Source organism: Ursus americanus, chromosome 25, assembly GCF_024610735.1.
Source record: "Ursus americanus isolate L20-20 chromosome 25, mUrsAme1.1.p, whole genome shotgun sequence".
NCBI lineage: Eukaryota > Metazoa > Chordata > Mammalia > Carnivora > Ursidae > Ursus > Ursus americanus.
The window spans coordinates 13,092,937-13,116,163 of record NC_142151.1 but is presented as its reverse complement, the minus strand read 5'-3'; the positions used below and the strand labels follow the sequence as shown (position 1 = coordinate 13,116,163).

General features: G+C 36.9%; 1 protein-coding gene across 2 annotated transcripts in view; it reads left to right on the top strand.

Annotated features, from left to right (window-relative positions):
* Nucleotides 1–23,227, top strand: part of LRP6 (LDL receptor related protein 6) — a 192,066-nt gene that overhangs the window by 109,940 nt on the left and 58,899 nt on the right. For both annotated transcript variants that reach the window (XM_087855642.1, XM_045781475.2), the window contains exons 8-14: nt 6,087–6,303; nt 6,879–7,168; nt 8,476–8,702; nt 10,979–11,163; nt 11,810–12,136; nt 19,902–20,104; nt 22,039–22,250. In XM_087855642.1, coding sequence (XP_087711768.1) covers nt 6,087–6,303; nt 6,879–7,168; nt 8,476–8,702; nt 10,979–11,163; nt 11,810–12,136; nt 19,902–20,104; nt 22,039–22,250 — 1,661 coding nt within the window. The remainder of the gene's footprint in view (nt 1–6,086; nt 6,304–6,878; nt 7,169–8,475; nt 8,703–10,978; nt 11,164–11,809; nt 12,137–19,901; nt 20,105–22,038; nt 22,251–23,227) is intronic.

Below are 23,227 nucleotides of genomic sequence, written 5' to 3'. Positions count from 1 at the left end.
ATACAGCAAAGCACACCCTCAAAAGCTGCCAGAAGATTTAATTAGTGTTGGCTCAACTTTTAAAGCATAAGGGTAATCTTTTGGAATCGCTTAAAATGGTTCATTTGTTCTGGGTTCAGAATGTACAAGCAAGCTTTAACCAGGATTTGTGTTGTTATTTTAAACATAAGGGGCTTAAAACCATATTTACAAACCTAGTAACCTGTCCAAAACTGTTACTTGTTGGGTTTGGGAAATGTAATAGTGCTTTCCTTAGAGACAAAGCAGCATGTTCTTTTTCACTGTGTTGCTTCTGCCAGTAGAGATTGTGTGGCTGGTAAAAGAGAAATATTTAGGGGAAAAGCCATTTTCTAATAGAAGTGTCACCTCTGCAAAAGTAATGGAAGGAAACGGAGTTCAGAAAGTAATCATTGGACTCTGTATAAAAGGGAAATATATGGTTCTTTAGATGTAAAGTCTCCCAATCAGATTTTTTAAGCTGTTGATCCCTTAATCTCTTCAGAGGATTCTAATTGCTTTCCACATCATACCAACAAAAGTGATAACCGCATTTGTTAATGACAGCTATTATTATTATTATTATTATTAAAGTGCCCTTGGACTTGCACCTTATCTTTCCTTGTGTTTTTTTTTTTAATCATGAAAAATTTCAGACATGCGGTAAAGCAGAATAAAGATTCTCACGAACCATCAGCTTTAACCATTATTATTAGTACACGGTCACTCTAGAATACTGTCTTAGTGGGAGAGCCAAGGAGATGGTAGGTATGGATTATCTTATTAATATAACTGTGATTGTAACACTTAAATGTTGGGATAACCTAAAAGAAATGAAAGAATCAAGTCTTTGTCCTTGTTCTTATAAGTCTCAGCTAGTGTTGAAATTTAAACTTTCAAATGTGATAAAAGCTGAAAAACATTATTTTATCAATTTTTTTCCCATCAGAAATCATTTTTTAAAAATAATTTTAAACCCATATTAGAATTACGTATAGTATAGCTGAAGAGGGAGGAAAGACCATATGGAAGACACTTAATTGTTTGTGGCTTTACTAAGCTTGAGGGGCATAGGGCAGCCCTGTCACAGGCAGGTGTGTGAATGGACAGAGATGTAATCTAAAAAAGCAGTACATTAATTTTGTTGTAGGCTGTATAGTCACCACCATGAAATTCTAATCCTGCACAGTCCGTTAGGGTAGCCAGTGACCACTTACAGCCGTGGAGCGCTCAGAAAGTGGCTACTCTAACGAGAGATGCTTGAAGTCTAACATGCATACTAAGAAGGCGTAGTATGAAAAAAACGATAAAAGTCTCATTAAGAAATTTTTAAGTACTGGTTACATGTTGAAATAAAGATATTTTGGATATTTTGGATTAGATAAAATACAGTATATACAGTATTAGTATTAATTTTACCTGTTCCTTTTTACTTTTTAAAATCTGGCTACTAGAAAATGTAAAATTACACACATGACTCACATTTGGGGCTTAAATATTTCTCTTGGGCAGCACTGTTCTAGACTTGACCCTGCTGTAAAAACTGCAACAGATAAAAACAGGAAGATAGGGAATTAAGGGAAACAGTGTGCTTATAAAATTACATTAAAAAATCTTTAGCACATCTGAATTACATTGTTTAATTGGAAGTAAATGTGATATATCTAGCTTTAATGTGCACTTTATTTTCTTTCTCCCACCATGCCCCTCCCCACCCCAAGGGAAAAAAAAAAGAGTTCTAGTTTTTGCTTTTGAAGTGAAAGAAGGAGGATTAGCTAGAAGGGCCTCTAATGCTCTAGTAGGTAAAGCTACCAAATCCTTAGTAGGGGCTTTTAGGTAACTGTGTTTGAGTTCCTGGCCACTCTGCTAATCTAAACATCTTTGTAAGAACTTTTTTACCATTTGTTGTTGTTCGACAGATGTTGCTAAAAACCTTGGATTTTTCATATGTCCTTTGGTCTTTTTTCTTTTTCCTGAGACCCTGGTCTTGCACTTAGAGCAGCATTAACACTGATCCAAACACCAGTTTTGACAAGGGCCTAGACCAAAGCATTTCTAATCTATAATCCTTTATATGTAATTCTGAAATGAAAAAGCTCTCAAAACCAAGTTATTTCTGCTAATTCATTTGGTGGAAAACCTGACTCGAAGCACTATAAGACTATCTGGAGTCTTCATGTGTCCCCCTTTGTGGGACTATGTATATGTTTTACTGCACAAAATATGAACGTGTTTGGCAACAAAGTGCTGCCCTGGACCCAGGTAGAGGTGATGTACTAAATGTGCATTGTGTTCACCTTTCTAAATACCACAAAAAACCTGAATTCTCGGAAATATGGCTGGCCTTAAGACTTTCAGATAAGAGATTTTGGACCTCCATTACCATCCCACAGTAAATGAAAATATGTTATTAACCATAATTCTGTATTGAAGATGTTTATTTTTAGCACAATCAGAACACAGTGATAGAGGTAAATGAGGTCTTCCTGAAATAGAATTTTGTCATGTCACCCTCCTTTAAGTGCTCTCAGAAGTATTTTGTTTTCTGTAGTTCTCATCCTGGAATTTTTATACCTGCCATACGATGGTATCTGCCTAATGCTGTCTCCTTTGAGTCCCTTTTGTGTTCTTTCTGCCTCAGTGCATTTCTTTCAAAGTCAGTCACACAAGGCATCTTTGTGTCTTAACATGTGTTATTTCTCTTATATTCTGAAAAATCCTTTTCTCTCTTTGTCAAAATTCTTCTAATTCTTCAAGATGGATTTGAGCTCCTACTATTTCCTACACTTTTTCCTGATAAGCTACAGGCCAGAGAAGGGTATACATGTATGATTTTAATGTAAATATAGTTTACCTCCTCAACTAAATTGTAACCCCTTTGCTACGAGAGGCCCTCTTACAAACTTCCGAGCATTCATCATGATGTCTTTCATGGTGATTTGCATTCATTAGATGTGTTTGTCAATATTTGATTTTGGGCTGGGGGAGTAGAGTGAGGATCTGGTACAGCAGCAAAAGTATATGTGATCTAATTACCAAACTGTTTGCTCCTTTTTACTTACCGTTTTAGTTAACGTACATCTAAGTAGCATAAGCGAACAATACAGTTGGGGTTGGAAATGAGAATAAGGCTGCAGCCCTGTAGTTTTCCACCAGTTGCCAGGACATAGAGAGGGTCTGCATTGTTTTTATTCTTCAGTTTAACAGTGTGTGGTTGTTTTGGTCTTTTATTTCCACATATTCTTTTATATTAATGTATCAGTTTTTATTTTGAAGAACTACACTTTAATAAATTAATTCATTACAGCCATTTAAACACAGCTATATTTACCTTAAGGGACTAAAAAATAATTTCAAAGGGCAAGAACTAACATTTGTTGAGCATCTACATATCCAATACTGTGCTCTATACTTAATATTATTTTCTTCAATTCTTAAATAATTCAGTGATATAAGTTCTCTTTCTGTTTTAGTTGTGAGAAGTTGCCTAAGAGTACCTAGTGAATGATAGAGCTTATATTTGAAATCTCAGTCTGTCTAGTAGTGCCAAAACATGGATGATTGGAGATTTGTAGAGAGCGGAAGCATAGAGAGTAACTGCTAACTAGAAGATGCTTAATTGTGTAAACTAAAAGGATCTTTTGGAATTGTGCTTTTGTTATTTTTCTCACTATGATTTTCAGTTTCATTCTTTGCCCATTATCCAAATTCATACTAAAGCTGCCATCTTTTAAGTTGTTCTTTATCAAATGATAAATGAATGAGTGGTAAGAGTGGAATGAGTGGTAAGAGGTGGAGGCAGCTGTTACAGATCACATTCAAAGAATATGGCAGTAAAAACAGAATCATTCAACTTTTAAACTGTGTCTTTCTAAGCTGGGAGAAATTGTGTTGTGATAAAGGCAGAAGAAAAGGACCCTATGGAGAGGGAGATATTGAAGATCCTGGGAAGGAAGGAAATAGTATTGAGAGGAAGTTCTTATAAGGGGGTTAGAGGAAGATGGTGGAGGTCAAGAAATAATCTCTGTATTAGGATGCTGGTAAAAGTACAGAGTTTTTAAAAATAAACTTTCCCTACCTAAAATAAAGATGTTTCTGTTATATGTGTAATAAAGGAAAGATTTTTACTCTGATCACAGTTTCCAGGCAATAATACAATGGGGCCAGAAATTCTCTCTTGGAGCTCTGCTTTTAGGAGGGATCATTCTCCAAAAATAAGGAGTAGTGTCGATTTTTTTTTTTTTACATGGATTTAAAATTTGGGCAAGAATACCTTTCATTCATTCACATGGTCAAGCTGTAGGATCTAAGGATAAGAACTATTACATAAATTTTCAGTTCTATTTTTAGGAAGGTTTCCTGAGTGTCTTCGGAAATTATCTCCTTTTAAAAATTATGTAACCAATATTTATTGAGTTCTTTGTCAGACTAATAGTAGAAATGGTTGACACATAAATGGATGAATTAGGTTCCTGCTATTCTAGAAGTCACATTCTAGTCAGAATTGACCCTTTTTCTCTGCTTAGTCCTCTTACTCTTAAATACCAAAGTAATTTTAAGATATAACATAGACATAAAGCATGTCCAGGAAAGATCTGTTGCAAGAAGATATGAATGTAAAAAAATCTAGACCCATGTCTCAAATTAATGAGAAATTATTAACTTTAAACAGTATTTAATGTAGGAATTGGAAGTGTTTATTAATTCTTTTAAACTATGTTTTTTACTTCTAAAAAACATTGTTTAAATACAGATTTATACACCTGTCTTAATGGAAGGCCTGTTGTATCTGATGTGAACAGATAAACATTCAGTTAATATAATCTCTTCTATTAGATATAACTGAAATATTTATTGATATATGCAAGTGAAAATACAAGGATATAGCACAGTTTTGCTCACTCAATTTTGAAGTACTTTGTTTTCAAGGTTTGGCTGTTCTTGGAAGGTCAGCAAGAATTTTAAAATTTTAGAGAGGAGAGATAAAGATAACATCTGTTTGTCATTCCATTTAGGCAATCACAGTATTGATTTACATGGACTATTTTCCTACTAATTTTATGGATAAAAAAATTCATACTTGCATAAAAGATTATGATACTGTTTTTAGGTGGGTAGGAGGGCAGACATTGTTTGCACGTGTTTGTTTTTAGTAGCCGAATAACATTTCTGAAAGCTAGTTTACCTGGCACACAGGCCACTTTAATGGTAAAAATGGTCTCAGTTGGGGACTTACAAGTTCGTGCTTTAGAAGACTTACTCCATCTTTTAGAACAGAATGTTAGTACATGTTGCTGGAATGTCAGGGACAGAAAAGATGCCTTTGCCACTTCTAGGGAAATCGCTGACCTTTATAATGAGAGTGTCAGAATGAATTTAATAATGTTGCTACATAGGGTAATTGGAAAGAGTAGGTAATCCTAGTTACTTGAAACTTAGTTGCAGAGAGTGTTATAAACTCCAGATACATTTACAATTATAGTCTAAGGAGACTGAGAGATGTATTGAGAGCCCTTTTATCTGTGGGCTTTCAAAAAAATTTTAAATAAAAACAATGAAATAAGCAATGCAGTAAGTGGAAGTAGTCCTAAAAAAGATAATAACTATGTTTCCAAGCTGTGTGATCTTATATGAATCTCAATTTCCTTCCATGTGAAAAAGACAAAACTCTCAGGAAAAATAAAATATGTTATAAAACAAAATATGTAATAAAATAATGTGTATGAAGGTACATTATAATATAAAAACAAGTGTACGAGCAAACTTCAGGTAAGGATATCGTATTTTTAATTTTTACATAGTCACTTAATAGATGAGATACATACTAAGCTAATATTGCCAGAATTTTTAGAAGGAAGGGTAATAAGAGATTGGAAAAATAGAGATAAAATATGAGCTTACACTGAGTATTTGAAATCATTCTTGTTAAGTTAGCATGTTATCCTTTTGTGAAAGAAAGCGCTATAATAGGAATAACCAAGATGACACTTCAGTGTTGATACAACAGGCAGTTGGATTTGTTATTTTTTATATACATTTGAAGAATAAGTACACATCTTTACCTCTTGTCTTTAAACTTAAACTTGAAGGTTATGAATACTGATGGCACTGGGAGACGAGTACTAGTGGAAGACAAAATTCCTCACATATTTGGGTTTACTTTGTTGGGTGACTATGTTTACTGGACTGACTGGCAGAGACGTAGCATCGAAAGAGTACACAAACGAAGCGCAGAGAGGGAAATCATCATAGATCAGCTTCCTGACCTCATGGGCCTAAAGGCCACAAATGTTCATCGAATCATTGGTAAGTAATTCCAGAATTTTCTGAGATGGAAATCAGGAATGGGAAAAATTCAGAGGTAGTGGCTTGTAAAGCAGCAGTGTAAATTGTTGATGTTTTATGGGTATATAGAAATCATCTGTTAATTCTTTTTTAACCAGGAATAGGCCTTTTAAATGTAGGCTTACTCAAAATGTAGTACATAGGTCCATTTCTGACTTGGGCCAGTGCACTAGTCCTTAGGCAGTCTGGTGGCATCCTGCTCCCAGGAGGTCACCATATTGATGCTAACTTCGTGTGGACAGCCGACTAACATAGTGCAGGCACTACGACTCAGAACTCCTGGGCTCAAGTGTTCCTCCTGCCTCAGCCTCCCGAGTAGGTGGGACTACAGGCCTGCACCACCGCGCCTGGCTTTTTATTCCCTATTAATCTTCATAGTGTTTATTTATGATATTAGAATCGAAAGTATATTTGGGAGCAGATTTAATCATATGTCTTTGTGACCTACACGACTTAGTCATTTTCAAGTGAAAATATGTTGATTGTGTTGGTGTGTTTGTCCTTCTGTGCCCTTTTATAATTAATGCTTCTTTTAGGTTCCAACCCCTGCGCTGAGGAAAATGGGGGATGTAGCCATCTTTGCCTCTATAGGCCTCAGGGCCTCCGCTGTGCCTGCCCCATTGGCTTTGAACTCATCAGTGACATGAAGACCTGCATTGTCCCAGAGGCTTTCCTTTTGTTTTCACGGAGAGCAGATATCAGGCGAATTTCTTTGGAAACTAACAATAATAATGTGGCCATTCCTCTCACTGGTGTCAAAGAAGCTTCTGCTTTGGATTTTGATGTAACAGACAACCGCATTTACTGGACTGATATATCACTCAAGGTTAGCCAAAAGAATTGGAATGTTTAAACTGAAGACTAGAAGGGAGTGCTTTAAAATGTCCAAGTCTTCATGCTGTGATGATCACTCTTCCTCATTGCTTAGTAGGCAGAATTCAACAAAAGCTCTTAATTTTTTAAAGGAAGTCAAGGGGGAGGTCCATTCAGTATTTAATTAAGTGCTTTTTTTTTAAAATACAAGATACTTTGCTTGAGTGTTCTTAAATCTGCAGGACATAATCTTCCTCTCCTTTGTTCCATTTGAGGATAATGAGTGACATTTTCTGCAAGTAAAGAGTAAGCAGTTATATAAATGGCGTATGGAAGCCTGGCTCTTAATTTATTTTAAACAAAATTTTGCAGTCTGGCTGAAGTAGAAAACTCTAATTATGAGTTAGAGTATACCTTTATTTTCTTTTTCCTAAAATAAATATTGAAAAGCATACTGAGTCAATAAGGAGGAGCTCCTGACCAGAAAATCTGAAGAATAATCTTTCCTTCTTCTAGATAGTTTTGGACTTATTTCAGATAACTTGTGTACAATTTGTCTAATATGGAAAAATCATGGGGTATTGGAGCCAGAGTTGAATTTTAATGGCGTTCAGTAAAATCTATTAATTGAGTGAATGAATGAAGTAAGTAAATATATTTTGACTTGTACTCTATGGCCTTCTAAGTTTTCTCATCTTGAAAATAGAGATAATGCCTATCTTGCAGGGCTATTTCGAGGATTAAATGAAAATATATGTGTACAAAGTACTTAAGGTAGGGCTTGCCAAGAAGTAGCAGCTATTATTAATAGCTTGAATTATGATTTTAAATTTCGAGGGATTCAGAATTACAGTGGTAATAATATGATAAGGGTTATATACATTTTATAATGTATAAGGTTGTTGAGATCTTTTCAGATTAACAGAATGCCATGACATACTCTCAAGAACCTTCAGGAAGCTGACAACCAGTTATGAGTCTACAACATTCTGGTCATATCTTTTTCACTTGATTACTAATACATTACTAATAGATTTTAAAAGCAGAGTCATTCTGCTGTCTTACTAGAATAAATTTTTGGTCCTAAGAACTATAAAATTTTCTCCCTGGCTTGAGAGTAAAACTTGAGGTCACAGTTGCATTTGTTAGAGATTGACATCAGGTTTTTCCTGTGCTTGTAAAATATGTGAATTGTATTAAGAAACTATGCCTCTGGCTCTTCTGGATCCTCCCACCCAATAAAAACCAAAACAAACATGCTTTCTGGATAGTGTTTTGTACTTAAGCCATGTGATTTTGTTGTTAATCTTATTTTTGCAGACCATCAGCAGAGCCTTTATGAATGGCAGTGCGCTGGAACACGTGGTAGAATTCGGCTTAGATTATCCAGAAGGCATGGCAGTAGACTGGCTGGGGAAGAACTTGTACTGGGCAGACACAGGAACGAATCGAATTGAGGTGTCAAAGTTGGATGGGCAGCACCGACAAGTTTTGGTGTGGAAAGACTTAGATAGTCCCAGAGCTCTTGCACTGGACCCTGCTGAAGGGTAAACAGCTTTTATGTATGCATTCTTTGCAACTGTGTTGCACATAGCCTAATTATGGATTGTATTTTTGATGTCTTAAGTAGTGCTTATTATAAGGAATCTGATAACTAAACCATAGGCAGGCTTTATTTTAAAATCCAATAGTTGAGGGGTGCCTGGGTGGTTCAGTCGGTTAAGCATCCAGCTCTTGATTTCAGCTCAGGTCATGATCTCAGGATCGTTAGATCAAGCCCCACTTTGGGCTCCATGCTCAGCGTGGCGTCAGCTTGAGAGTCTCTCTCTCCCTCCCACTGCTTGCACTTGCATGCTCTCTCTCCCTCTCAAATAAATAAACAAAATCTTTGAAACCCATTAGTTGCCCTCAGGGCTCAGCACTCTACTGCAAATCTCTTCCCTGTAGTAAAAATAAGTTCCTGAACTTTCAAAAAAAACCAACCAACCAACCAAACAAACAAAAACAAAACCCATTAGTTGAGATTTCACTGATTTAGAATAAATTATTTGCTAAATTTTGCTTTTGTTGTTATTAACATTAGGTAGAGAAAGACTAGTGAAATGGATTATTATTTAAATATTACCAGTCCTACTTAATATGCTAATAAACAGCCTTTTTAAAGGTATCAAGTTTGCATTTGCTTGCATCCTGGTCTCAAGTTAAACCAGATTACAAAACCCACTGAAATAATGCCATGTACTAAGAAATAGTTGCATTTTAAAAAGCTCCACTTTAGAATAGTCATTAATTTAGAATGGACAGTTAGTTTGATCACTGTTATAAGCTTAGAGAACTTTGATATTAAATAGTAAACTTTTCAATAAATGGAAGTTTATTTACAGCACAACACATTTTTCAAGGATAGGTGATCCTGTTGCATGATTTAGCAAGTTTTAAAAAGCCAACAGCTAAGAAATCTGGAATTTGAAGAATAATTCCACTTTTAAAAAGCAGAAGTTAACAGTGTGAACATAAAAGCATATTTACCATATCTGTAATTAAAAATAGTTCCCTTGAAATCACATTAATCGCATTATTAGCTAGTTACCATCTGGTTAGAAGGCCATAGCAAAGAAAGTTCTCTGTGCTGACGTGGTCTGGTTGGATTATGGTGATCTTTACTCTGAGCATTAGTTACCAGACAGATTTAATAGTTGGGACTAAGGACTGTAGTTTATGTGGCTGCTGGCAACTGTGACATTTCTCTCACAGTTGTTTCTCCTTGCTTCTTGTGTGCGTGTCCCTGTCAGCTGACGAGTGCAAATACAAACAAAGCCCAGGACTAACTTTAATTTTCAGAAAAGCATGTTCATGCGTTGTTACCAGGTCAGCCATCAGCTGACAGGCTGAGGAGTGAATGTCTGTCCTCAGGTATTTGATGAGAGTTGGCATGTGGAGTGCTTTCCTAGTCCCACTATTCAGAATGTCTCAGAACTAGCACCTTACTAGTTTAGTTGCAAAAGCATTTAGCTAAAGATTAGGTTCTAGTTCTCACTCTGCCATGTGACTGAGTTGAAGAAATTAAATCATTCACATTTCTTTTATTGCTTTAGCCTCTTTACATCTGTAAAAAGCCTATACTGTGGGGCTGCTCTAAGGTTAATGTGAAAAACTTGAAAAAAAATAAAAGCAAGAGAGTATTCTAAAATTTCACAGGGATTATTGTAATCACTGCCCAGCTGACACGATAAAAGGTGATTCATCACTCTTGTACGTGTAGTATGTTCCCTTGCACTGTGTGACCAAATACATTTCAGACTTTGCTTTTTAACTTCATTTAAAGGCTATTAATTTTTACCTTTGATGTACTGTTGCAACTTGTTTTGGGGGAGAGTTGATTATATAAGTCAAAAAATAAGTCTAAAAATTTAAAAACTCAAGTTACTTGTATTCAGAAATATATAAAAAGATATAAAAATATTTTATGCAGAAGTGAATCAGATTCTGAGACCAGAGCTTTAATTTTTTGGTATCTTCTTGAATATTAGTTTTATAAATGCAAGAGCTGTAGTAAGGAAATTTATTTTCAATTTCTGGGTTTTGGATGGAACAAATTCATTGGAAAGACTAAAGAAAGCTGACTCACTTCCTTTTTAGGATATGAGAAAAAATATTTAGTTGAGGGTGCCAAAATAATTGAAAAAATTATAACCATGATTTTGTTTTAATAAATTCTTTGACTCAATGTGTATTTTCTTTATTTAGTTACTGTGCACAAATATGGCCCTTTCTCCCAAATAACCAAAACTGAAATGTTAAATATCTGTTGTTTTGAATTAAGATTTATGTATTGGACTGAATGGGGTGGAAAACCTAAGATAGACCGAGCTGCCATGGATGGAAGTGAACGTACTACATTAGTTCCAAATGTGGGACGGGCAAATGGCTTAACTATTGATTATGCTAAAAGGAGGCTTTATTGGACAGACCTGGACACCAACTTAATAGAATCTTCAAATATGCTTGGTAAGCTGTACTTCTTTTTATTCAGACAGATAGTATGTTATTCTCTCTATGTAGAAATCAGTGGCTGCTGTTTACCATTGGTTAGGTACTATTAATAGAACTTCATATGAATGTCTAGATTCTTCCTCTTCCTCTGACTGGCATTGTATCCTGTTTATTATTATTAATAGTGGCCCAGGTATGTGGATTCACATCTCTTTATTTTGTGGAAATTTCATTGTTGCTGGGCTTGTAATGGAATTTATAACTCCCTAGATGTTCCTGAAGTGACTTTTTGTACTAGTAAAATACACTATATTCATTTCTATCTTTTTATCGAAGGAAGAAGAAAAGTTCAACTTATAGTCCCTTATGGAGATAAAATAAGATTGCAGTGTAAATAGACCATTTGTAGGAGTTTAAACAAACTCAGTGATTTATAGCAAGAATATAAGTTTGAGGCATGGGGTCAGACTGCAGATGGATTGATTTCAGAGGACTGGTCTGGTTTTAAAATTGCTTTTAAATAAATTGTTCTATTTTAAATTGCTTACAAATGTAATATTTTATATGTTACAACTGTTTTTTTCTTTTGGCCAATAAGACTTATACTCTCACATATTTCATACCTCTGCTTCTCCCGTCTCTTCTGCCTTTCTGAAAATAGGACTCAACCGTGAAGTTATAGCAGATGACTTGCCTCATCCTTTTGGCTTAACTCAGTACCAAGATTACATCTACTGGACGGACTGGAGCCGACGCAGCATTGAACGTGCCAACAAAACCAGTGGCCAAAACCGCACCATCATTCAGGGCCATTTGGATTATGTGATGGACATCCTCGTCTTTCACTCCTCTCGGCAGGCGGGGTGGAATGAGTGTGCTTCCAGCAATGGGCACTGCTCCCACCTCTGCTTGGCTGTGCCAGTTGGAGGTTTTGTTTGTGGATGCCCTGCCCACTACTCACTTAATGCTGACAACAGGACTTGTAGTGGTAAGCTGCATTTCCCCCCAAAGCAAACTAGAGTTCGAGAAGAAAGAACACTTTGTAGTTCATGTTCTTTCTAGAGTAAAAAGTTGTCAAAGTCCAGAGTTGATCATTTGTTTAACAAAAGAGAAAGACTAAAGATGGAAAAAATGCAAGTTTTTGTAACTATTTAGTGATAGCTAATTACTATTATGGAAAAATTGATATTATAGAAAAATTAAGTCTTTTACTTTTGAGCACTAAATATTTAATGCACAGTTGCATAGCTTCATTGAGAAAGACAGTCACACATGCATTACTATACATAATTTATATTTATTCATTTTTCTAAAGGAAGAGCAGTAAAAACAGTACAACAAAGAGAATCTTCAAAATTAAATCTCCTTGTCCTTTGAAGTTCATAGAATAGACTAAAGGTAAAAAATTTAAGTGTATAAGAGGCTAAGTGGAAAAGGCAGATGAGTAATTAAGCCTGGTATGAAACAGTTGTAAATATATGGGGAACTAGAGAGCACATGCTCTGAACATAGTGGGTGGTCTCTATTTAATTCCAGTCGATATTACCAGATCTCATCCAGTCATGAATCCAGATTTTTTTTTTTTTGGCTGCAATATCTTCTGATATTTAAATATTAGCAATACATGGGGCGCCTGGGTGGCACAGCGGTTAAGCGTCTGCCTTCGGCTCAGGGCGTGATCCCAGCGTTATGGGATCGAGCCCCACATCAGGCTCCTCCTCTATGAGCCTGCTTCTTCCTCTCCCACTCTCCCTGCTTGTGTTCCCTCTCTCGCTGGCTCTCTCTGTCTCTGTCAAATAAATAAGTAAAATCTTTAAAAAAAAATATTAGCAATACATATTACATATTAAATATACATAACCACACACACACAGACTGTGCTAATAACAGCAAAACACAGTGTGTAACAAACATTGCTGGCTTGGGGAAACCTGGTTTAAACTCAAGTATATGTGAAGGCCCATGTCTTGTTGAATAAACAAGAACTAATTGGTAGAGATGATAAAGAAATAGAGAATTTGGTCAGAAAAAGCAAATTCATGGCAGAGAATTATAGGATATAGTTCACTAGGGTAAATGGTAACAAAACTGCTATAGTATATTAGATTAACTATTAATTATTCAATTAGTAATATATAACATAATATATAATAAATATATAATATAGAAAACATTACATATAAATAATATAAAGTAAACATTTTCATATGTAAATATATAAACATTTAAATATAACATTTATATATTATATAATTATATGATAGTAAATCATATAACAAATAATAATATGATATAAAATAACTGTTAACTATTCAGTTAACTGTTGAAATTATTCTGTGCCTGAAAGTATAGGAAGTCACATAGGAAAGGATGCAGTGTGTTCTGACACAAGCCTTCAGTTGTAAACAAGAAAGACTGTAAGTTTATAGTTTAATGATTTGGAGTCTTTGCCACATATTAGTTTTGTGTTTTACTAAATCAAGTCACATAATTTTTTTTAAACATTTTTGTTTATTTGAGAGAGAGAGCATGAGCCAGGTGTGGGGGGCCGGGCAGAGGGAGAGAGAGAAGCAGATTCCCTTCTGAGCGGGAGCCTGAGGCAGGGCTTGATCCCAGGACCCTGAGATCATGACCTGAGCCAAAGGCAGATGCCTAACCAACTGAGCCACCCGGGCACCCCGAGTCACAAATTTTTTAAGCCTTAAATTTCTCATTTGTAAAATGGGAAGAATAATAACTACTGTGTAAGGTTGCTGTGAAAATTAAGATATAACGTGATTTGATTGCTGTGTAGACTGTATTTGAAGAGGAAAAGGCGTAGTAGCAGGGAAGTCAACTAGACTGGTGTGGTAATCAGGTAGACTTGCTTGGGATGGTGGCGGTGGTGATGGAGAAAAGCTTTGGATTAAAGGTATGTTTTGAAGCTAGAGTGGACAGAACTTGTTAATGGTTTGGATGTGAGGAAGAAGAGGGAGGGAGCAAAGATGACTTTTAGATTTTTGGTTTCAGTAGTTAAGTAGATAGGAGATGAGAAGACTAGAGAGGAAGACTAGTTTTCAGAATGAAATAAAAAGTTTGATTTTTGGCATGTTTATATTGATTTTCCTATGGGACATTGAAATAGATACATTAAATATAAGTAGTTGGATAGAAGAGGGGAGACATGAAGTGAGAGATAAATAAATTTTGGAATTGCTAGTGTGTTTTTAAAATGGGTGAGATTACTTAGAGAGAAGGTTTGGAGCTGGGGTCAGCAAACTTTCTGTAAAGGGCCAGAGAGTAAATATTTAGGCTTCGTGAATCATACAGTTTGTCACACCTGTTCAACTCTGTCCACTGTAGCATGAAAGCAGCCATTATCCAGACATTTCTAAAATGTGTCTGAATTCTGATAAACTTAATCCAAAACAGGCAGCAGGCCAAGATACAGCTATGGGCCATAGTTTGCCAACTCCTGATGCAGAGACAGGGAAGGATCTGGTAACCTAAAGAACTCTGTTTGAGGAGGGAAAGCAGCAGCCAGATAGGTAAAAGGAAAAGCAGGAGAAAATAGTGGCATCAGAAATAAGATTGTCCCCCAAAAGCACTGTGTTGAATGCTGCTGAGAGATTGAGTTAGGTGAATCCTAAAATAGTATCCACTGGATTTTTTAATAAGGTGGTTATTAGTAACCCTACAGGGAGTAATTGCAGGGAAATAATGGTGAAAGATTAGAATTGGTCAGAATGTGAATGGAGAAAGGGAAAAGGAAAGGGGGGTAGTATCTTTTTCAAGAAGTTTGACATTGAATGGAAGGAGAAAATAAAGGTAATGACTGATGGAGGATGGAGACGAGGGGACTATGGAAAGACCTTTGAGATCATTATTTTAGCTGCTCATATCTGTGCATATTAGTCAGTGAAGGCAATGAGAAGTCAGTGCTACGTGTCCCTAGTATCCATTTGTCTTTGGCTGCCTTTTGGTGATAGATCACTAGTGTTTCAAGAGGCTTTCTGTTGTGTGCTCTTTCTATAATGAGTACTATTGAATATTTGTGTAGAGATATATTAGACTCCAAGGCAGATTACGAGAGAAATTTAACACACTACATACCGTCAGAAAGTTTTCCAGCATTGTGTGTGATGTACTCCTTGGCCTGTGTTTCTATTTTTTTTCTTCAAGATTTTGTTTATTTGAGAGAGAGAGTGAGAACGAGCAGGGGGGAGGAGAGAGGGAGAAGCAGACTCCCCGCCAAGCAGGGACGCCAATGTGGGGCTCCATCCCAGGACCCTGGGATCATGACCTGAGCCAAAGGCAGATGCTTAACTGCTGAGCCACCCAGGTCCCCCTGACCTGTGTTTCAAAAGCAAACTCAGATTGTGTTGTTTCTCTGCTCAAAGCGTTGCAATGGCTCCCCATTTCACATGGAGTAAAAACCTAGTTCTTACAATGGCCTACGAGTTCTGCATGATCCATACCCTACACTTTGCATTCCTCCCCTTTTGCTTCTCTAACCTCAGCTTCTACTCTTCTCTCCCTTGTTCTCTTCATGACGGCAACGCTAGCCTCATTGTTATTTTCAGATATGCCCGTTACTTCCGTCTCAGGACTGTTGTACTGCTTCTTGCCTTTGGAATGTTTTTCCTGCGAATATTTACATGGATATACTTCACCTCCAAGTCTTTGCTTAATTGTGACCTATACAGTAAGACCTGGTCTACCCTATTTAAAGTAAATCATCCTTTCATCCTGTCTAGCATTGCCAGTGTTCTTTACCTGCACTTTTTTTCCCCTGTAACACTTACCACTCATTGATATCCTATATAATTTATGTACTCTAATTATTATATACTTTAACTTCTTTATTATGTTAATTGCTTTTGTCTATCTACTGGAATATAAACTCCCTGAAGCCGCATTTCGTTTTGTTTTGTGTTTTCACTGATATATCTTAGGTGCCTACATCAGTGCTTGGTAAATAGTAATGATTCAAGAAATCATTGTTAAGTAAAAGGATGAAGAAGCAGGACAGAACTGGGAAAAATACATGCACTTTTCCATTCAGCAGCTTCATGACCTTGGGGAAAAACTTAACCTTTCTGAGTTTGCTTATTTAAAAATGGAGGTGATAATTTTGGGGATTAACATCTAGAATGATGAGTGACATGTTGGAGGTCCTAAATAAATGTTTGTTTTCCTTCCCAATTCTCTGAAATAATTTTATTCTTTTACTTTCAAAATTATGGCTACAGGGCTCTCCATAGTTATTGTCATCTAATGATTGTTTCTTCATGTATTCATTCATTTATTTTTCATTGAATATTTATTGAATGTCTGCTACATACTGAGCATCTATTGAGCCACTGGAAAATATAGCAGTGGATGAAATAGACATCAGTCTCTGCCCTCATGGAGCTTCTATTCTAGCGGGACAGATATTGAACCAAATAAGTAAACTATATCATGGGTTAGAAGGAGATAAATGTTTTGGAGAAATATTAAGAGCGAGAAAGGGTGAGGAGGATCGCAACATTAAATACGATTATCAGAGAAATCCTTACTGATAAAGTGACGTTATGCCAAGAACTGAGAGAGGTGGGGCGCCTGGGTGGCACAGCGGTTAAGCGCCTGCCTTCGGCTCAGGGCGTGATCCCGGCGTTATGGGATCGAGCCCCACATCAGGCTCCTCTGCTGGGAGCCTGTTCTTCCTCTCCCACTCCCCCTGCTTGTGTTCCCTCTCTCACTGGCTGTCTCTATCTCTGTCAAATAAATAAATAAAATCTTAAAAAAAAAAAAAGAACTGAGAGAGGTAAGGAAATGAGCTAGGTGGATATCTGGGAGAAGACCTATTAAGTAAAGGGGATAGCAAATGCAGAGGCTCTATTAAGTAAAGGGGATAGCAAATGCAGAGGCCAAATGTCTGGCATATTAGAGTAACACCTAGGAGGCCGTTGTCACTGGAATAGAGTGAATAAAGAGATTAAGTCACGGAGGAAACAGGAAGCCAAATTGTGGAATCCCTTGTTCAGTACTGAGGTGGCTGGTCTCTATGGCACCTTTGTGCAAATTAGGAAAAGACGTTTCCTGTGGGCAGTCATAGGCACACATACGCATGGCTTGGTTAATGACGTGTGGGCTACTCAGTGCCCTTGGCATAGTGCACAAATGGCCCATTAGATGCGGTGGACATGGCCTTGTGGTTTATGAAGGTCTTACACAGGAGCATTGCCTCCCTTTAAGCTGGAGGTAAACAATTGTACCTTCAAAAGAGAGCTGAAAACCTCCCTCCTACATTAGGCCTCGTCTTCCAACTTGTGTGTGTAGCTGTCTTCATTGTGGGAATGCAAAACTCAGACAGCCTGGATGACAGTTTTTAAAGTACCATTTTGCAGGAGATGAGGGGGTTAGAGATTACATAAATTAAGATGGATTTAGGTTTCCAAAATTGCATATTCTTTGTCTCTTTAAGCACTGGATGACTGAATCAAGTTTTCATTTGAATAAGTCAGAACATTAGCTTCCTCTTAGAAATATTGAGCCAATTAATTATAATTGTTAATGTCATCCATAGACTTTTTGAAACAAGCATTTAAAGTGCCTGGGTGGCTTAGTTGGTTAAGCATCTGCCTTCAGCTCAGGTCATAATCCCAGGGTCCTGGGATCCAGCCCCGCATCGTGCTTCCTGCTCAGCGAGGAGCCTTCTTCTCCCTCTCCCTGCTCCTCCCCCTTACTTCTGTGCATGCTCTCTCTCTGTCAAATAAATAAATAAAATCTTAAAAAAAGAAAAAAGCATTTATTTGGAACCATATTTGGTTTTATCTTAATCTACATTTCTAGAACACCTAACTGTAGAATCTAATTGAAGGTTAAAACTTGATTCCCCCCCCCAAAAAAAGTACCCAGTAAAACATAGTAGGAGCCAAATATATATTTGATTAGTTGTTTCCCAGACGGGAAAAGTTGGCAACTAAAACTCTGGAGTCTAAGCCTCATTGTATGTCTTAGTGTAAGTGGTGATTATTCTGTTGGAAATGCACAGTTTAGAGCCCCCCCCCTTTTTTTCTTGCTTTACAAGAAAGTAGTACTGCCAAAAAAATAATTCTTTAAAAACAAAAGATAGCTACTCTGTTGTGATATGTATTCTTACTACTTAAGGCATGGGTTCTACTAAAATTGCTTAAAGTTGTTAAGTCAATATGTGATGGAGCTGACTCCAGATAATGGAGGGTTCCCGTGGGATCATTGGAATACCTTCTAAATCTTCCAAGCTGGGTATGGGTTTTAGCCAGTGAAGAACTTACATAAAGCAGAATTTCTGTGTTGTGAATGTAACATTGTGTGTCAACTATGCTTCACTTAAAAAAAAAAAAATTTCAGTGTTGTGAATACCAAGTTTCTTTATGAATACCAATGAGTTTCTTTGGGATTGAAGCCAATGTATGTTTGGGTGTAAATGTAAAGTAAACCAGGGAACCACACATAATGGAGTTGTGAAGAATGGGGCTTAGGAAGAAATAGAGCAGGGAGTTCTAGATTGGCCATTTATGTTTATATCCCTGAGAAGGACAAAATTCTACTGGATTCAGGTGATGACTGAATGCCAAGAGAATAGAATATAATTATGGAATTTTTATATTATATTTTAATGAAGATGTTCAACATGCTAGTAGACTGAAGTTGCCGGTAGCACTGTCAAGGGCTGTTGTTTTCTAGATGTTTTCCTGCACTGAAGATAATTACATAGTAGTCAGTGGCTTAGTCCCCAGGAAAGGGAAACTTAGTCTCTGTTACATTTCCCCATTTCATAAATTTAGGACATCTTAGCATCAGAGCAGAATATTTTTTAGTGAAAATATAAATACAAGGTTTTTTACAAGGGTTAGAGATAATGAGTATAAAGCATTTATTACTAGTTTTGTGTGTGTGTGTGTGAGAGAGAGAGAGAGAGAGAGAGAGAGAAAGAATGAGAGGGAGTAAGAGGGGAGGAGAAAGATTTTTACTGGCTGTCTCTCCTTACAGTTACCCCGTATATACAATGCAAAATAAAATCTATATATGCAGTCCATGAGGACTTGTTTAATTTCTATTAATACCAACTTTATTATTGCTACTACTGATAATAATAAACAATGGTGATTTTTACTTTATATAATTTTTCATTGAGGTGTAATTGACATAATACATTACAATTTTTAAAGTTTCTTCATATACGTTGTAAAATTCTTAGAGCAGCTCAATGAGCAGGAGAAGATAGCTAAAACCTTATTTGAGAGTTGAGCAAACTTTGACCTAAAAAGGTTAAGTGACTTAGTTATGATCAAGTGACTAGATAGACAGCTGAAACTAAAACCAGTCTTGGAAGCTAGGGTTCCTGCCACCCACAAGAATAGGTTATGGAAGAGTAAGATTATTCACTTGGTAGACAAGGAGAATTTTGATGTCTTTTTCACATGTTTTATTGAAATCAAGTCTCCTTTTATACCACTGTGGACAAGATAGAACAAAATAGGCTTAGGGGCCTGTGTCACTGGCTAAATTCATAACTGATTTGGTAGCATAGTGCTGATTAGTGTCACCTTGAGGAAAATTTCTGGGAACATTCCAAAGGGTTTTGTCCTCAGCCTTACCTCCTCAGCATCTATGTTTGTTTTTTTTTTTGTTTTGTTTTTTTTTTTTTGTTTTGTATGAGGTATAGACAACAAGCTGATCAAATATTTGGGAAATACAAGACTTAGAGTAATTGTGTTTCAAATTTGCATTTTGCTTTCTTTAAGCTCCAACTACTTTCCTGCTCTTCAGTCAAAAGAGTGCCATCAACCGCATGGTGATTGATGAGCAGCAGAGCCCTGACATCATCCTTCCTATCCACAGCCTTCGGAATGTCCGGGCCATTGACTATGACCCACTGGACAAGCAACTCTATTGGATTGACTCACGACAAAACATGATCCGAAAAGCACAAGAAGACGGCAGCCAGGTAATTCACAGCTCGGTTCAAAATCCGTTTCTTTTGCCTGGTAATTGGAGTAACCAACCATCCTATTTTACTTAATTCCCGAGAGAGAGAGAGAGAGAGAGAGAGAAAGAGGGAGAGAATGTGGGCGTGTGTATGGGGGAGGCAGGCGACTAAAATTCTGGACCTAGCAGCTGTTTTCCCTCCTGATGATCTTTGACTAAATAATTGATGATGCCGTTGGAATAAAAATTGTATAAGGAAAATTTATGCTCATATATTGGTGATGACTTTGTCACTGCCACTCATATCTGTTTATATAGTTTTTTCCACTGTGGTTCCATCTACAGGGAAAGTTAGAAGCTTTGAAATCAAATAGACCTTGGTTTTGATCTTAGCTCTGTCACTCACTAGGATTCTTATGAACTTTTTTTTTAAAGATTTATTTATTTATTTGAGAAAGAGAGAGAGAATCCTCAAGCTGACTCCCCGCTGAGTGTGGAGCCAGACATGGGGTTTGAACTCACGACCCTGAGATCATGACCTGAGCTGAAATCAAGAGTAGGCTGCTTAACTGACTGAGCCACCCAGAACCCCTCTTAAAATTTTTTAGCTGAAAACTATGTAAAGCACATGGCCCACTGTCTGTTACATAGTAGATAGGGACTCCATAAAATAACAGTTCTACTGTTATTAACTTTTAAAAAGGTTCAGAAGTTAGGAAACATATAACACACTCTCAGTAAAATTAAAAACATCTAGGTTATGTTATCACTAACCTAATAATGTTGGGGGGGGGCTATTATTTGGTGACTGTGGGATGGGAATGAAAATACTATCAACAAATCTTGTCTATGCTTACACACCAGTCACAGTTTGCATACTGTTATCCATACTACATGACTTTCTGTGGCTAAGCAGTTTTAGACTGGGATTACTATAAATAATTATTTGTCTTCCTTATAGCAGTGATGTTGGATTTTGAGTGTATCAAAATTTAGGGAGATTGGATTACTAATTTTTGATATGTCTTAATATCTCACAAAAAAAGGCAAGGAGATGATGTATTTAGGGGCTGTTGGGGGATCATTGAGGGGGTACAGCTATAGTGGTGTATTACAGACGTGCTTTACACTGTATAGGCTAGGGCTAACAGGCTGATAAGTAGTAGATAGAAATTATAGCTGTTATTATACAGACAAAGACACAGCAGATAAATGAGATAGCCTCGTTAAGGAATATGTGACCTCAGAGTTGCCAAGTAAAAGAAATATCATTTATTTGGGTAGAGCAGATGAACTGAACCTCTCTAATTGCTTTGCTTTGTTAAAAAAATTTTTTTTTCGGTGGTTTGAGGATTGGAGAAAGACATGACTGGTAGATACGGTTTTACCCCTAATTGCTATCATCTCTATAAGCAGTTTCTCCCCGTCAGCCCTGTTGACATTTTTTAGGCTGTGTAAGTCTTCGTTGTGGAGGGATGACCAGTACATTGTAAGCTGTTTAACAGCATCCCTGACCTCTATCCTCTAGATGCCAGTTATCCCCCATAGATGTGGCAATCCCAAATGTCTCCACACCATGCCAAACGCCCTGAGTTAAGAGCCACTGCTTTAGTGGTATTTCTAAGGGGTGGTTCTAGCTGCAGTTGTCTCCAGTTTCCAGGACACAGCTGCCACCTCCTCACTCTAATCAATGCACTGTCAGGTTCCTAGAGCAACTAATATGGCCTCAGCTCTCTCATCTGCCCCATGTCGTAATAACCTAAGGGGACATTTGAAATGCATGGTAACAAAGAAACAGATCACCCATAAAAAAAATGTAAGAAACGTCCAGTGAGACTTAAGAGTTCCTGCTCAGGTTTGTAACCACATACGTGTAAGCATTGTGAGTGATCACCTCAGGGCTCTCTGGCTTGGAGTCTAATTTTCTGTGTGTATGTCTTTTTCTTTCCCTAGGGCTTTACTGTCGTTGTGAGCTCAGTTCCAAATCAGAACCTAGAAATACAACCCTATGACCTCAGCATTGATATTTATAGCCGCTACATTTACTGGACTTGTGAGGCCACCAATGTCATTAATGTAACAAGATTAGATGGGAGATCAATTGGAGTGGTACTAAAAGGCGAGCAAGACAGACCTCGAGCCATTGTGGTGAACCCGGAGAAGGGGTATGTTACTAAAGTTGCATTCAGATATCTTGGCATCTGAGACCCTCATCAGCCTTCCTTTTCAGCTCATTTGTTATTTACCTTTAAGTATCCTGCGGACGGTCCAGTGAAAAACCCGATATTCTCCATTTACTTGCCCTTGCATTTTCTTACATCCTTGCTTTCTCTGATTTTACTGCCTAGAATTTCTTTCCTTCGTCACTATTGCTGTAGTTCTAATTTCTAACCATATCTTCAGGACTTTTGGAACCTCAACATCATCTACGAAGTTTTCCTTGATCTACCCCACCCCAGCCAGGTGTGATTTTCCCCTCTCCCAAGTACCAACCACTCTGTATCTGTGTCTCTCTAGTTATGCTTAGTCCTCTACCTTATACTTAATTGTTTTTCATCGTTATATTTTCTACTAGACTTTAGGTTCCTTTAGGACAATAACTAATAGGTTTTCTTTCATTCAGTACAGAGCTTTACATTTGGTACAGTACTTATTTGTACCTGAATGAGTAAGGAATTCATCAGGGGCAGTAGCTTACTTCAAAAGAGTTACAGGAAAGAGATGAGCTCTAGAAGTTAAATATGAGAAATAATTCATATGTGACTTATTTTTAGTTATGAAATAGACTAATTGGAGAAGGAATTTAAAATTTGGTGTTCAGGTCTTCTTGGTTAACTGTTCTTTTATATCTTTTATTTTATTTATGTATTGTCATATTCCCAAAGCATAGCTATGCCTGTGTCTATCACTTCATTTTATTTTAAAGTAATCTTTACACCCAACGTGGGGCTTGAACTCACAGCCCTGGGATCAAGAGTTGCATGCTCCACCCACTGAACCAGCCAGGCGCCCCTATCACTTCATTTTATTAATTCATGAAAATTAGCTCCCTAAGAACTTCTGTGTACCTTGTTGTTACTATTATTGAAAGTAATAAAAGTATCCCATGGCCTTTAAAAATATATATTTTAAAACTTTTAAA